Source organism: Pseudoliparis swirei, chromosome 15 (assembly GCF_029220125.1).
Source record: "Pseudoliparis swirei isolate HS2019 ecotype Mariana Trench chromosome 15, NWPU_hadal_v1, whole genome shotgun sequence".
NCBI lineage: Eukaryota > Metazoa > Chordata > Actinopteri > Perciformes > Liparidae > Pseudoliparis > Pseudoliparis swirei.
This window is the reverse complement of record NC_079402.1, coordinates 19769858-19786125: the sequence shown is the minus strand read 5'-3', so window position 1 is coordinate 19786125 and position 16268 is coordinate 19769858. Positions and strand designations below refer to the sequence as shown.

The window sequence follows — 16268 nt, the reverse complement described above, 5'->3', positions numbered from 1 at the left end:
CTTTATTGTTGTTATATCTTGCATATAAAACAAAACATAGTCTTGTCATTGCGAAATTAAGAAGCAACTTGAAAATAATAAATTATAATAAAAGTGTTTAATAAATCAGGATAAAAGTTATGTTCATGAGGCCAGATAATTAAAGTGGTGCATTGTTGTTTACACTGCACACATATCGTACATACAGAGAACATAAATTGAAAATGTGCACGATGAAAAACTGTCAATATAGAAGGCAGAGTAGAAAAATAAAGTACATTTCTAGATGTTTTGATTGTAAATTGTGTTAAAGTAAACTGGGAAATAGTTCCTTTGCATATATATATTGCTGTAGACCCAGCCACAGACTGAGGGCTTAAAGTCTAATAAATATTTTCAAATTGCTAATTGCCCTTATGAGTTCATAGACGTGCCCTTGAAGGGGGAAAATAATGAAAACAAAGCTCTTCAATTAGAATCGGCTGTTCCAGCTTTAAAGCTCCAAGGCATTACTCGACCATTCGAGTCGTGATGAAGCAATCACTACAAATTGAGCACAGATAAAAGATGTAATGGGCTCCATACGGCTTGCATATTCACATTTGTATGAAGCCAACAACTTTTTATCTGTTACGACGGCTCGTTGAAGCACCGTCATGTTTTATGAGCCCTCGCATGTTTCACATGTAAAGAACCTGCCAAGTTAACAGCAATTAGGGCCGCGATCAATGCTGTTGTTAAAAGATCCGTCCGGAGGTGTTCTTTGTTTTTTCTTACCGCCAATAAACACATCACGACATCGTCTGCCTCGGATAGCTGAGGTCCAGTTCCACCGGTTCCGACTGACGATGCTACGCTTTAAAAACAGTCCACACATATACGCAGTTTATTTAAAATAAAAGACTTTCCTGTTTTTACCAAATGTTACTCAAACAGGTGTACGTTTGTTGGGGACTACTTTTAGAAGTGGAGTAATTCACATTTGGTGTGATGTAATGCGGTAGTTGTTACCAGAGTCAGGCTAGCCGTTTCCCCAGCCTTTATGCTAAGCTAACAGGCTATCGTCAGTGTAAATGACCCCTTAAAAGGTTTATTGTTTTGTGTTGATTGCCTTATTTTGTATCTGCTCTATTGGTTTTGATGTATGCTTTTTTATATTGTATTGTTTTAATGATTTTGTATATGTTTTAATCTACTTCCTCTTTGAGCTAAATTTGACTTTTATTTTGAAATGTTAAAAGTAAGCGCACCTTTATTTTAGGTTAAAATAACAAACTTGACGGTACGGCTAAATGTGACGGACGGATGCGCATTTTATTTAAAGTTTGATAGTTTTAATGGACCCGTATGAGGCTAACGCTCTTACGGTGGTGACAAGGTGGTTTTTATTCAAGAGTTTTAGTTCATGTTTATACAACGAAAGAAAGGAAATAAAGAAGTTCACCAGCAGTAAAGTCTCACGCCGATTGATATAAGGGGATCCGTTACAGTCAGTATATTTAACGATCAAACGCCATTTAACGTTAAAGGTATATCAAACATGCAATTACGTTGACGGAAAACATGAGAATAACCCATTTTTTCACAAGATAAATTATTGTGAAATGGAGTTTGACTAAAATGACAAAATAAACGTTGTAGCTAGACTAGATTAATTTAAATATTCATGATATCATCTTTAAAAAAAGGGACATTTAAACACAGGACTGAGACAAAATAACAAAACAACTAAAAGTAATGACTAAAAGTTGACTAAAATGTCAACATTTTATGACTTTTTGACTTAAATTGGTCAAAAACGCTCAGGTGTCGTCGGCAAAGATTTTACTAAAACTATGAAAAATGAAAATGACTCAAATGTGACTGAAACTAATCAGCATTTTGTTGCCAAGATGAACTCTGGTTTTGACGCCCTCATTATTGAACTTTTATTTCTGACAGTAAAATGCTGCTAAATCCTGAACCCCATTTTCCAGTCTTCAAATGTAAACTTCCTCTCTCTCTCTGACTTGAAAGCACGTGGGCTGCGACAACATCCTGAGCTCCGACGCCAAAGAGGACCGATGCCGCGTGTGCGGCGGCGACGGCAGCACCTGCGAGGCCACGGAGGGACTCTTCAACGAGTCTCTACCCAGAGGAGGTATGTCACCTCGGGCCGCCGTGACGGCACGGCGCCATTTGTTTAACGAACAGCAGCTTTCAGTACCGCTGAGTCACCGGAGAAGATTGTGAGTAAAACAAAGTAACTCATCGCCCTTTTGGCAAGGCAGCTTTTTGTCTAAAACATCCACGAAGCCAGGAAGATCATCTTTCATGGAAATGTGCCTTTTAAACAACATTTTTGTCTTTGTTACCCACCGACGGAGCATATGTTTTGGGCTATTTGGAATTATGTTGTCAGAATATAGATCAAAACACACCATTTTGTCTTATTAATTGCATCATGGAGTGAAGAAATCCGGAGTGGAGATCGGGACTTGGTGTTGGCCTCAGCCTGAGGTTGTCTATAGAGAGTTTGAGAGGGAGAGAGAGAAAACATATTTCTCCTTCTATGGTATGGCTAGTAAACCATCTAAAAATACTGTGTGTCCATGTGTGTGTGTGTGTGTCTGTGTGACTGTAAAAAGGAGGGGATTGTTTTGTCCTCCCGCTTTGTCCTTTTTGGGTGATTTGGAATGTATTCTATATGGACTCCCGTCGACTTTTTGAGTGGGAGAGATTTCAACCGTAATGACTTTTCCCTGTCTTTGGACTTCCAGGCTACATGGAGGTGGTTCAGATCCCAAAAGGATCCGTTCACATCGAGATCAAAGAAATTGCCGTGTCGAAGAATTACATCGGTGAGTCGAGTCAATCAGGGTTACTATTAACCATACCTCATGTGTTCTGGGTTGTACTATCTCAGCCACCCTTTAATAGATTGCTATTAAATTTGGTTCAAACATTCAAAATCCCCAGAGGATGAACCTCACTGACTTTGGGGAATCTCTGACTTTCCCTCCAGTGCCACCATGAGGTGGACATTGTTTTCTGTTTGTGAAATAACCCAACAACTATCACGTGGATAGCCATGACATGTGGGACATATATTCATGTTCCCCAGATGATCACTCCTACAGACTTTTGGGATCCCCTGGCATTTCCTCTAGCACCATCGGCGGGGCATACATAATAGTTATCAATTGAAATAATTCAACATTTACTTGATGGATTGGGACACAATGTTGTTCAGACTATCATGGTCCTCAGAGGATGAAGCTCAATGACTTCAGAGATTCACTGCGGTTTCCTTTCGCGCTACCATGAGGTTTTTAGTTTTTTAGTGAAATAACCCAACATGGACAAATAATCTAATACATATTCATGTTCCCCAGATGATGAATACCGAAAGACTTTGGGGATCCTTTGGTATTTCCTCTGGCATAATCGTCAGGGGAAAAGATTATAGTTACCTAGAGAAATATCTCAAAATCTGATCGATGGATTGGTACACAAGTCTGTTCAGGCATGCGTGGTCCCCAGAGGATTACGCTTACCTACGTTGGCGTTCCTCTGGCGTTCGTCTGGCGTTCCCTCTGGCACCACCACCAAGTTGACATACCGCAACTATCAGATGAATGGCAACTCAATCTGCTGCATACGTTCATGCTCCCTAGATGATAGATAGATAGATAGATAGATAGATAGATAGATATATACTTTATTAATCCCCAAGGGGAAATTTGTCGTAGCAGTAGCAGCACCAATAAACCAAACACACATGAATAAAAAATAAAATATAAAAACAGGGATGAAAGATATAGAAGCATACAAAGCAAAATATAAAATAAAATATATATGTATATATACAACATATATGCATACACAATACACAATACTAATGACAATTAAACTAAATATAAAAACACCAAATATAGACAGTGTGCAAAATGAGTCCTAATGACTTTAGGGATGTCCTGGCATTTCCTCTAGCGGGCTCAGAAATAATAGTTCCACGTAAATATCTCAACACCTACAAGATGGATTTGTACACAACTTCTTACAGACATTCGTGCTCCCCAGAGGATTGATCACACAGACTTTGTTGATCCCATGACTTGCCCTCTAGCGCCAACACAAGGTTGTTGAGGGAATGTCATGGAATTTAAGTGAACAGCTATTAGCTGGATACATTCATGTTCCCCAGAGGATCTAAAGCTCACGAATTTTGGGTCCCAATATCACCACCGTGAGGTGGATTTTTGTAGATTTAAATCTACAATTTCTTGGAAACTATTGGATGGATTTCCATCAAATTTGGTTCAGACGTTCATGTCCCCCTCTGGATGAATTATCCACTTCAGTTTACGACCAAATACCTGCACAACTAATGACATCTGCACTCTGAACCGCTCATGGTAAACATTCCATGCCTTTAACTCAAAGCACCGCGACGCTTAGTTCTGGCTCACAGAGGCACTCGTGCGGCTGTCGACTCTCTAGTCTTGTTTCATTATCAGTCCATCAATCTCAGTTTAAACCCTGCGTCTCACGACCGCGTGGTGAATATCAATTTGCGACATCAAGCTGTTTCCCATTATCTGTTGGGTTTCTCTCGTCGACCACATTTCCAGGGATTTCCATGCGTCTCTGTCACGAGCAAATTAGAAGATGCCATCGTTAAATCTCCTGTTGCCGAATGTAAAGCCGTAAAAAACAACACAAAAAAACAGAGTCTGTAAAACCTCCCTGAATCTTAACACATGTGATGGCCCTCTTGGCACCGGACTCATCCGCTACGTTCCAGACTAAACAAAAAACTATTTGCAACACCGGCAAGCGTCGGACCCAAAAACAACCGAGGGACCGGATTCAATTAAGCCCGTTCTGTGTCTTTTCATTAAGAGGAGAAAGACATGTGACAGCGTGTTGAATTTATAGCGGATGGTGTTGATGGAGGGCTTAAGTTACACTTTGAACCGGAGAGCTGCATCAGATTTATAGGGCCGTGGTGACAGCTGCCTGCTCCACCAGGATTATGGGGGATACGATGTCTATATATCAAAGTTTAAAGAGTGCAATTTTGGCGAACGTGTCGGACTAGATTGTCCTTTCCAAGCAATCTGTAACTTTGTTATGAATTTCATCTGCGGCCCCGAGCGATAAATCATATTTTTTCTTCTTCTTTTGGAGCATTGTCTGCGTCCTTGCCATTTAGGTCAGCAAAGTTTGCATTAAAAAGAAGAAGAAAAGAGTTTTGTTATCGCCCTAACTGAGGGAGACGACGTCAAAGAGGCCGGGGTGCCTGTGGAGGCTTGTGTAAACTGCAGCGAGCGAAATCGCAACGCTCACAATCAGTGCCAGATGTGCTGAAAATGAATTTATTGAGAAGGGGATTGTGATATTTTAAAGAGGAGTAAACTATTGTTTGAGGGAGGGAAGAGAGAGGGGGGGGGGGGGGGGATCTGCGCAGCACGAGCCAGAGAGAAGGAATAGCGAGCGAGTTGGATCGCTTCTCCTGAATTTTGGCCCCGTTTCAAGGCAGAGAAAGTGGATATTTTCAGATCTGTTGTGCTTGGAGACCAACTTTTGTTTTGACAACCAGATCGAGAGCGGTATTCACGAGATCCGTCCAGGCCTTCACCTGACGTGTGCTTTCTTTCTCTTCCTAAATTAGACGTATGTCCACGAAAGGTCTGCGTTTACGGTGCGCGTGCAGGCGCGGTGTGTGTGTGTGTGTGTGTGTGTGTGTTTCTGCTCAGAAGGTTGACATCAGAGAGGCTCGAAAATGATGATGAACGTCAGCGATGACATCACCGCACATGATTGTCTCCACCTGTGTGTCTGGGCTACCGTTCCCCGTCTGCTTCGGCTCTCTGAAAGTACTTCTCGTGTTTTTCCGTGACTACAAAAGCGCTGAAATCCGAAGTGGACGATTATTACATCAACGGCGCGTGGACCATCGACTGGCCCAGGAAGTTTGACATCGCCGGGACGGCCTTCCACTACAAGAGACCCTCCGACGAGCCGGAGTCCTTACGGGCGCTCGGAGCTACCACTGAAACCCTGGTTGTCATGGTAATGAAGTTTATTGTATTGTACATCGTGCAAAATACACATTGCACGTGTCAACAGTTGCACAGTGGGAGCAGCATTGTAGAAACACAGGAGTCTCCTGGACACATTATTTCCCCCCGGTGACATGTCATCAAAGGTGATGATCGGAATCAGAATCAGTTTTATTGGCCACGCACATTTTTAAAATTTTTAAATTCAATGTATGTATGATGAGAGCGCACATGTAAACGGAGTCACGGCCAATAAAGCTGATTCTGTTTCTGATTCTGATCATCAACTTTTAGGCTGATGTCACACTTTTCTTACACATCCAGCAGTTAGAGTATTTGGATTATTGTTTTTCTCCACCTGATGAATATAAAGTCCCATATTCTCTCACTTTTATCTGTTCTTTGTCTCCACCGACTCCTCGGGGAAACATCTGTCTCGTCACGACGAGATGCACCATTCACATTTCAATAAAGGACTTTTCTGATTATTTAGTAAGAATATAACTAAATTGGGCCATACAAATACATACAGAATGTTGGCTTTTAATCATTTAAATTATTCGATCTAAGTTGAATCATTTAAACGCAATGAAAAAGAGTGGGACTTTAACTTCCGAGAATTCGGACCCCAAAAAAAACCGACCGTTGCCACTCTTAAGGCCGTCCTGTACATTTCAGGATGTATGCAAGCAGCTGGTCTGAGTCCACTTAGACATCTGGCTGCTATCCTTAGATGACCGTCGGCTAGCGGTTTGGGGTTAAAAGCTATTTTTACGTGGGTATTGAAAGAAAAACAAACCCTGTTTTACTCGATTTGGAGAGCATCTGCGTTTGCTCGTTGCATATTAAAGACGGCCGTAAATAGGATTCACGCCAAGTTCCTCTGCGTGTTTGTGCGTTGATGTGAGGCCGACTGATGTTGTAATACTCGGTGGTTTCTGCCTCGACATGAACGCTGAAAATACCAGACCACACAGCTCCGCTGGAATAGACAGGCAACCGGCCACCGGCGGCCACTTCTCTGCGGCTCGCGAAGCGCGACTCCCTTTGTCTCCGTCTGCATGCAGCAGACTAATATGAACCCACTTGAGCAAAAACTGCACTTAAAGCTGCACTATAGTCAATATATTTATTACTATGACTGTGAAAGGAGGGGCTCTTAGATGAGAAACCCTCGCATCATGATCACCAGATTATTTGTTCAATGCGTTTCATACAATAACTAGAACAGGCACTCGGTAGAGCGCATACCTTTGGCATTAGTTGCATGCCAATTGGATAGAAATTGACCGCGCTATGGTAAAAAGAAGATTTTGACCTTTTCATGGCCTTGACATTGACCTTTGACCCGATCGATTCCAAAATCTAATCAAATGGTCCCCGGATAATAACCAATCATCCCACCAAATTTCATGCGATTCGGTTAAATACTTTTTTAGTTATGCGAGTAACACGCATACAAATAAATAAATAAACTAGAACGGGCACTCGGTAGAGCACATACCTTCGCATATCACAAGATTGGGCATTGAATTATGAACATTTTGGCATTAGTTGCATGCCAATTGGATAAAAATTGACCGCGCTATGGTAAAAAGAAGATGTTGACCTTTTCATGACCTTGACCTTGACTTTTGACCCGATCGATCCCAAAATCTAATCAAATGGTCCCCGGATAATAACCAATCATCCCACCAAATTTCATGCGATTCGGTTAAATACTTTTTGTGTTATGCGAGTAACACGCATACAAATAAATAAATAAATACACAGCGATCAAAACATAACTTTCCGCATTTTCAATGCGAAGGTAATAAATATATGAATCCCCTCCTCCTGCTGCTGCTGCAGGTCCTCCTTCAGGAGCAGAACATGGGAATACGCTACAAGTTCAACGTTCCCATCCAGCGAACAGGAAGTGGGGACAACGAGGTGGGCTTCTCCTGGCACCACCTGCCCTGGTCTGAATGCTCCGCCACCTGCGCTGGAGGTGAGTCGGCGCTCCTCTCTTCCCAACGTGAACACCTGTCAAGGTGTCCAGCTGCACGTTTCACATCGAGCTTCAAAGTTTTGTGAGATGATTTCCAGAAAATCAACAAAAGAAAATGCAAATTAATGTGTGTTTCTATTCATTACTGTAATGCAACAATTAGGAGTTGGTTTATCGAGATAAACTCTTCTATCTCAGCCACGGGTAAAAAATTTGATACTATGAAGTTATATTTCATCATTATTTTCATTTCGATGCAGTGTTTTAATGCGCAAATAAAAAATGTGCTTAACAACAGGTGGAGAGAAAGTCACTTTAAAAAATGTGTTTTATCTTTAATGCAGTCATTTACTTCTGATGTAATCATATATATACTATATATTAATCATAAATACTCCCAATTATTTGCATCTTTTCTTCTGTTAGATGGTTTGCGATCCATTCCAACGTTTGATGGTTTAGCCGTCAGCTACATACCATTTAGTGTAGAGTGTCTTTTATTGTGCATTAAGTAAACACACAATTTCTTGTGTGTTTACTTAACCCTCCTGTTACCTTTAGGGTCAATTTGACCCCATTCAATGTTTAATGTCGGTGTTCTTTGGGGTCAATTTGACCCCAGGCTGTTATTCACTGTGTCAAACATATAAGAAATATCAACTTTTTTATATATTTAAAGGGCTATTTAGGTAGTCAACAAACAAACATAAAGTACCTCACACTTAAACTTGGGAAACAATATTAATTCTAATAATCTTCTGGAGGTTTTAATTGCTGGGGTCAAATTGACCCCGAGGGTAAAATATGTTAGTAAATGTAAAGGTAACAGGAGGGTTAAACTGCTGCGTGAATTTTTCTATGATTAAAGTTTATTCTTCTGTAAAATAAGAAGAGCGCGTCGACCTTCTGCTCCAGTGGCCAGTTGTCTTTTTGCAAAAAGAGCCCTGCAAGCATGTTGGTGTTGAACAGCATAACACGCCGTGGGGGTCTGAATTCCTTCTGCATACTTCTAACTTTCTCAAATATTTAATACTTCATTCTGTAAATCTTTTCCGACCAGTAATTACACGAATGCCGAGGAGCGGCGCGCGGAAACCCTAGTATCGCGCGAATTACGACGGCTTTCCAAAATCATTACTTTATAGCCGGAGATTCAGCCCTCTAATAAATTCAACATGTATATTTTTCCATATTTTGGCCAGAGTCATGAATATACTGCCGTTTCTGTGAATGAGCCGCACACGGATACGCTCGTCCTACGACGTCAAACATTCGGCGTCGGAAACCGCGGTGAAATGTTGACCGTGGCCTCAAGAAGGACTAAACCGAACCTTTTAGCCCCAAAGAAATGGGTTTCATGTAACGATAAATAGAGTTTCTTCCCAGTTGTCAAGTGCGGCCTGGACGGGGATTGTAATATTTTGTAAAAGCATGACTGAATAAGCATGTGGGTTTTTATTCTGAGGAAGGATTTCCAAGCCTGAGTTTGAAGCTCTTCCTCAGAATGTTCCTCCCGGTGTTGTAAACATGCCTTTTGCATCGTTGATCTAATTTTGTTGTTGTCTGTGACCGCCGCGCTATAGCGTTCCTCCAGTAAAAAGCTTATTGAATCACACACCCATTGGATACAGCTCGCTCAGCTAATCGCGCCGCGTTGCTTAATATATCACTGCCGCCATAAAGCTATGAAAAACATCTTTTGACAGCCTTACAACCAAAAACTCTTTTTTTTCACCCCCATGCTCCGCACTGTTCCTCCAAACTGTATTTCACTTGACACACACACACACACGCACTTCCATATCTCATTACATCTGCCAGACAAGTCTGCTGTGGGTTTTGTCCCACGAGGGCCCAAACAGACCCTTTTTTCCTGAGCTGGTATGGCATACACACACACACACATGCACACACACACACATGCACACACACACACACAGTGGGAGGTGTGACACCGATACGGTAGCCCTCACTCTCTCCATGAGAAGCCAAAGTAAAGAGCTCTCTGCTCTGTAAAAGTGATTTGCCAGGATATCCTGCAAAGAATCAGGAATTTACATGTCTGGATTTACTACAGACTGAAAGCGATACCATCTCCGCTCGACACGACAGCCGACTTCCATGTTTCTGAAGGGGGGGGGGGGTATATCAGCTGAGCTCAGGGCTGCCTTATTGATCCGTCTCCCCCCCCCCCCCCCCCCCCCTGCTGTCAGGCTCCCAGAGGCAGGAGGTGGTGTGTAAGCGGCTGGACGACAACTCGGTGGTCCAGAACAACTACTGTGACCCGGACAGCAAACCTCCAGAGAACCAGAGAGACTGCAACACGGAGCCGTGTCCTCCAGAGTACGTACCGCCCATTCAGCCGACTCATCCAGCGATCGTCCAGTCTGTATAATGTGACACAAGTTCTCAGGTGATGTCATCAGGTTGCGGTAAAATGAAACAAAAAGATGTATTCACTCGACAACCATATAGAACTAGAACAGGCACTCGGTAGAGCGCATACCTTCGCATATCACAAGATTGGGCATTGAATTATGAACATGTTGGCATTAGTTGCATGCCAATTGGATAAAAATTGACCGCTATGGTAAAAAGAAGATTTTGACCTTTTCATGACCTTGACCTTTGACCCGATCGATCCCAAAATCTAATCAAATGGTCCCCGGATAATAACCAATCATCCCACCAAATTTCATGCGATTCGGTTTAATACTTTTTTACTTTTGCGAATAACACGCATACAAATAAATAAATAAATAAATACACGGCGATCAAAACATTACCTTCCGCATTTTCAATGCGAAGGTAACTAGAATGGGCACTCGGTAGAGCGCATACCTTCGCATATCACAAGATTGCGCATTGAATTATGAACATTTTGGCATTAGTTGCATGCCAATTGGATAAAAATTGACCGCGCTATGGTAAAAAGAAGATTTTGACCTTTTCATGACCTTGACCTTTGGCCCGATCGATCCCGATCCCACAATCTAATCAAATGGTCCCCGGATAATAACCAATCATCCCACCAAATTTCATGCGATTCGGTTTAATACTTTTTGAGTTATGCGAGTAACACGCATACAAATAAATAAATAAATAAATACACGGCGATCAAAACATTACCTTCCGCATTTTCAATGCGAAGGTAATTATGTATGATCTTAATGTTATGAACCCAAACACGAGGGCGTCAGGTGTTTGTGGGACGTCCACAACAGGTATGAAGCAGAACTAATGGTTAGTTCTTCATGGTGGATGAAGGAAAAAAGATAATGGTTTACACAGAGTAAAGCCACAGAGATAAGCCCCGCCCCCTCTAAAGCGCGAACGAAGCAAACAGCCACAAATAGTCCAGCGCGTGAACTCATGACCGCAGCATCGCTCCATCTCCCGCTGGGTGCAGGGCTAGAAGCGTCCGCTTTGTGTCTTCACCGCATCTGGAAACAACGCCGATGACGACAGTGAGACTCAACTCAAAGTTGTATAAATCAAAATAATTTGCCCAAAGATGCTAACGCGCCGCATAAAGCCGTCGGGTGGTAATCCCCCGTCGGTTTGCGAAACCTTTGGCATTAAACATAGACATTTAATTCATTGTTAATGCAAATAAATACGACTTTGATTTAATACTTACAAACCTTCCACACGAGTGATACTGCCTCGGGATATTAATTCGCCTTCAATGAGCCCTACTTTGTAAAAATGTGTTTGGAACCCGAATAATAACAATAAAACGGACCGTGATTTAGAACTTCACGTGTTCACATGTGCAGTGTTTGCCTCGCGCCAACAATTAGAGCCCTAAAAATGACCACCTGTGTTTGATTGCTTTGGCCTCAGGAGTGCAGGTGGAATATGAACTTGTGTCTGGCGGGCCAAGTGTCTGCGAGGCCCAAACTGTAGCCGAAATGCACGAAGCCAGACTCTGGAAAAAGAGAGATTAAATGCTTCGGGTAAATTAGTTTCAGACTGTCTGACAGTCATTTGTGGAAGAGAAGAATTGATAGCATCTTAAATCTACTGCAGAAGTGGTCATCTGCTTTCATACGTCCAGATTACAGTCTCGGGTTATTTATATTCACATCTGTATTCGGTGGACGCAGACTCGTGCTATCTCATTTATTTTCATAGTACTTGAAGGCTGTTGCAGTGTGTGTGTGTGTGTGTGTGTGTGTGTGTTCCGCAGCCTCGGGAAAGGCCGGCCGAAGGAGATCGCGTAAACACGATTGTTTTAGAATAGCCGCGGCTTTATGGGCTCCGGTAATGAAAGCTAGCACAGATGTTCGAACACGTCGTTAATTCTGTATACATTCCTTCAGATGATGTAATATCTCACCGGCTGGATTTTTTTTTTTTTTCGAGGGTTCTGTTGTCCGGGGCAGTTTTATGGGATTAAAAATCCGAGGGTTGAATAAGACCGTTCTCGGAGGCCAAAAGCTCAACGCGGCGGTTGGCTTTCGGGTTTGTCGGCATCGTCGACATCATCGGGTTGTAATGGATATTAAAATGTTTCACAAAGCTGTTTGTGGAGCGATTAATATAATGAGCTGGAATGTGTTTGTTACCTGGGAGGCGGATCTTTGTGTCCAGCTGTTTCCAGTCTTTATGCTAAGCTAAGCTTAGCCTCCTTCGTCCGGGCTCCTGTACTGAAGCACGGACATGAGAGCGGTTTCGATCTTCTCGCCTCACGAAACGCAAACCTCTAAAGTGAATTTGAGTATTCCCCTAAAGGTCAAATTTTCCTTTTCATGGTGAAATTAAGCCATTAGGAGACCACCAGGCCAGATTTTGACAAACCTTTTCAGTTTATGTTGTACTTTAGAGGTGCGTACTGCCAAGATATCTTCAGTTATTAATCAAGTTACCACAAACTAATTGATATAAAGTGAATACGGGGCTTTCGGGGCACCAGAGGGTCAAAATAGTACTTTTATTAGTACTTGTTTCTCTAGAAAATCATGTTTTCATTAAATGTTCAGGTTCATACTTATTTTTGTTTGAATTCTTTCTTCTTTTTTTTGGGTCTAATTTGATTCATTTTTATCCTAAGTCGCGAAAGTCATGACATGTTAGTCAACTCTTAGTAAATACTTTAAATAAAAAAAGTTGTCTCTTAGATTATATAAATTATATTATAATTTATAATGATATTAAATTATATAAAATATTATAAAAAATAAATACATTTACAACTGGTTGTAATAAGTATGTAATAACCCATGAGACCCCATGGGGAGCAAACCTCCTCCTCCCTTGAGTTCAGGATCGGTTTCTTCTGCTTCCTCACAGGTGGTTCATCGGCGACTGGTCCGAGTGCGGGAAGACATGTGACGGCGGGATGCGGACGAGGACGGTCGTCTGCATCCGGAGGATCGGTCCCGCCGAGGAGGAGACGCTGAAGGACACGCACTGCCTGACCCACCGCCCGATCGAACAAGAGTCGTGCAACAACCAGTCCTGCCCTCCGAAGTGGGTCCCCTTGGACTGGTCGGAGGTACGGTCTGAGACTCCGGCTGCGTTTCGGCTCTCGGGGCCGTCGGCGTGAGTCCGTCTGACGCCGTCTCCTTCCATCTGACAGTGCACGCCGAAATGCGGGCCGGGCTTCAAGCACCGCATCGCCTTGTGCAAGAGCAGCGACCTCGCCAAGACCTTCCCGCCCGCCCACTGCCCGGGCCACAACAAACCGCCGGTCCGCATCCGCTGCAGCTTGGGACGCTGTCCGCCTCCTCGCTGGATCCCCGGTGAATGGGGACAGGTAGGACGCCGCTCCTTCACGCCGCTTTGTTTCGCTTAAAGGGACAGTCCCCCCCCACAAAATCTCCTTCATATTCTGTCCTCTCGCCTGTAGTTGTTTGTTTGTTTGTTTGTATTTTTTATTCAGTCAATCAAATCAAATACAATACAATATTATCCTATAAAAAAATACAAAAGAGAGAGACTGAAAAGGTAAAGGTAGAAGCAAAAAATGCTAATAAATTCCTATTCTAAATTGAAATCAAAATAAATCAGAAAATTAATATAAAATAAAGAAAGAAAAAACAAAGAAAAAAAAACAATAAACAAGATAAAAAACTACATATATTTATATATACTACCACATACATCTTCCATATTAATCCATTTTTAATTACATTTATAACTCTCAAGGATTTTTTTATAAATAATTCCCTTAAAAAACAAAAAGGAGTTCACCATTCTTACTTCTATTTCAACATTATTCCATAATTTGACTACTACAACAGAAATACATCTTCTTTTAATCCCTTTTTTAGCCTTTTGTACCGTGAACTTGCAAACATCTCTAGTAGTGCCGTTTCTCGGGAGTTACCTCGTGATGTCTGCTCTCCCTCCGATATCATGGGACGGGATGACGCTCGGCTTGGAAAGATCAACGCTCCAACGTTTCTTCCCCGAAATCATGACGTTTTTTTTGTGAAGTTAATCCACACGCCTTGTTGTGATCTTGTAGGAGCTGTTCTTCTTTCTACTGAACGACACCCGCCAGCATCTACTGCTCAGAGTGTCTAAGAAGTGGACGTAGTAGTCGTGTTGTCACCCGTTGGTTTGTGGACTTTGGATTTCGTCTGTTGCCCATTGCAGGGTTCGTACGGTCATGGAAAACCTGGAAAAGTCATGGAATTTTAAAATGGTCATTTCCAGGCCTGGAAAAGTCATGGAAAAAACTCAAATCATAAAAGTTTTGGAAAAGTCATGGAAATGTTGTTATATTCACGTGTTCATTTACGCCGAGTTTGAAATAATTGATGTGTTTTTTTAAAGAAAGATGCTCAAAAACGCACATTTTCTAAATTGTTCATGTTAATACAGAGATTTCAGTTTGTTCGTGGAAATTTGGTTTAAAGTCATTGAAAAGTCCTGGAAATCCATTGGTCAAAATGTGTAATTGGGTTTTTTGAAAACCAGTGAACCAAGGTGACCATATTTGGGCTGAGGAGGAGGGACTTAGAGACAACCTGTCAATCACCTTGAAGCACCTTTTAAACGGGATTATGATTTGCTAAATGAACAATCATGACTTGAAGACCATAAATTAATGTTTACAAGGTTTTACTGAGGTAACAAATCAAGTGACATGTACGGCCATTTATTTCACAGACTTCTCATAAACTAAAAGCACTTTTAAGGCACTTTATGGGCTCCGCATTTTAGAACCGGAGGTTGCCGCCTGATCTGTACTCGGCGTCGATGGCTCGCCGAGGGTCCTGGACGCTGTCTCCTCCATAGAAAGAAATAAAATAGTTCCTACATGAAACTGCTCGTGCCATCTCGAGGAACCGGGTCAGGATTTCTGTAAAGAGACAGTTTTTCAAACCTCCAGTTCCGTTATAAACACCCCCAATACGCTGCAACTCACACCAAAACAATCTCAACTAAGAAACAGCGCTACAGGTGAGATGACGGATAAGTCCTTTATGAGTTTAGGTTGATCTTTTCCTTTCAGCCTGATTTCAGTGAGCTTCAGTCCGCTGGTTAATCCTTTAAAACCGGGGCGTCAAACTCATTTTTACCGTGGGCCACATCAGCATCATGGCCGCCCTCTTAAAGGGCCGGAAACACTTTATAAACTCCTCGAACATCTTGTTAAATAACTCTCTTTGCATTCGATTATTGTTTATTTGAGTGTAGAAATATTGTACACAGGGAAATGTCTCTAATATTACAACATAAATCCATTTAATTTCAAACCTTCAAAATAAAAGCACGGGCCGGTTTTTTCAATTTCTTTAACCCTCCTGTTACCTTTAGGGTCAATTTGATCCCATTCAATGTTTAATGTCGGTGTTCTTTGGGGTCAATTTGACCCCAGGCTGTTTTTCACTGTCAAACATTTAAGAAATATCAACTTTTTTATATATTTAAAGGGCTATTTAGGTAGTCAACAAACAAACATAAAGTACCTCACACTTAAACTTGGGAAACAATATTAATTCTAATTTTCTGGAGGTTTTAATTGCTGGGGTAAAATTGACCCCGAGGGTAAAATATGTCAGTAAATATAAAGGCAACAGGAGGGTTAAGAAAAGGGGATCACGTGTCTTTCAAGCAGTCAGGGGCCACATAAAATGATGCGGCGGGCCGGATTTGGCCCGCGGGCCTTGTGTTTGACCCCTGTGCTTCAAAAGGATAGCCGGGATGTTTAAAAGACAAAAGATGCTCCGATAGATCCCACGTGTTGGGTGAATGGTTAGTATAATTTACACCTGGGTGACACACGAAGCAGGCCT

General features: G+C 42.0%; 1 protein-coding gene across 1 annotated transcript in view; it reads left to right on the top strand.

Moving 5' to 3' along the window:
• Positions 1–16268, top strand: part of adamts6 (ADAM metallopeptidase with thrombospondin type 1 motif, 6) — a 65899-nt gene that overhangs the window by 39159 nt on the left and 10472 nt on the right. Inside the window, exons 17-23 of the mRNA XM_056432210.1 lie at positions 1996–2119; positions 2739–2819; positions 5873–6036; positions 7878–8016; positions 10230–10359; positions 13312–13516; positions 13601–13777. Of these exons, the coding sequence (XP_056288185.1) occupies positions 1996–2119; positions 2739–2819; positions 5873–6036; positions 7878–8016; positions 10230–10359; positions 13312–13516; positions 13601–13777 (1020 nt within the window). The remainder of the gene's footprint in view (positions 1–1995; positions 2120–2738; positions 2820–5872; positions 6037–7877; positions 8017–10229; positions 10360–13311; positions 13517–13600; positions 13778–16268) is intronic.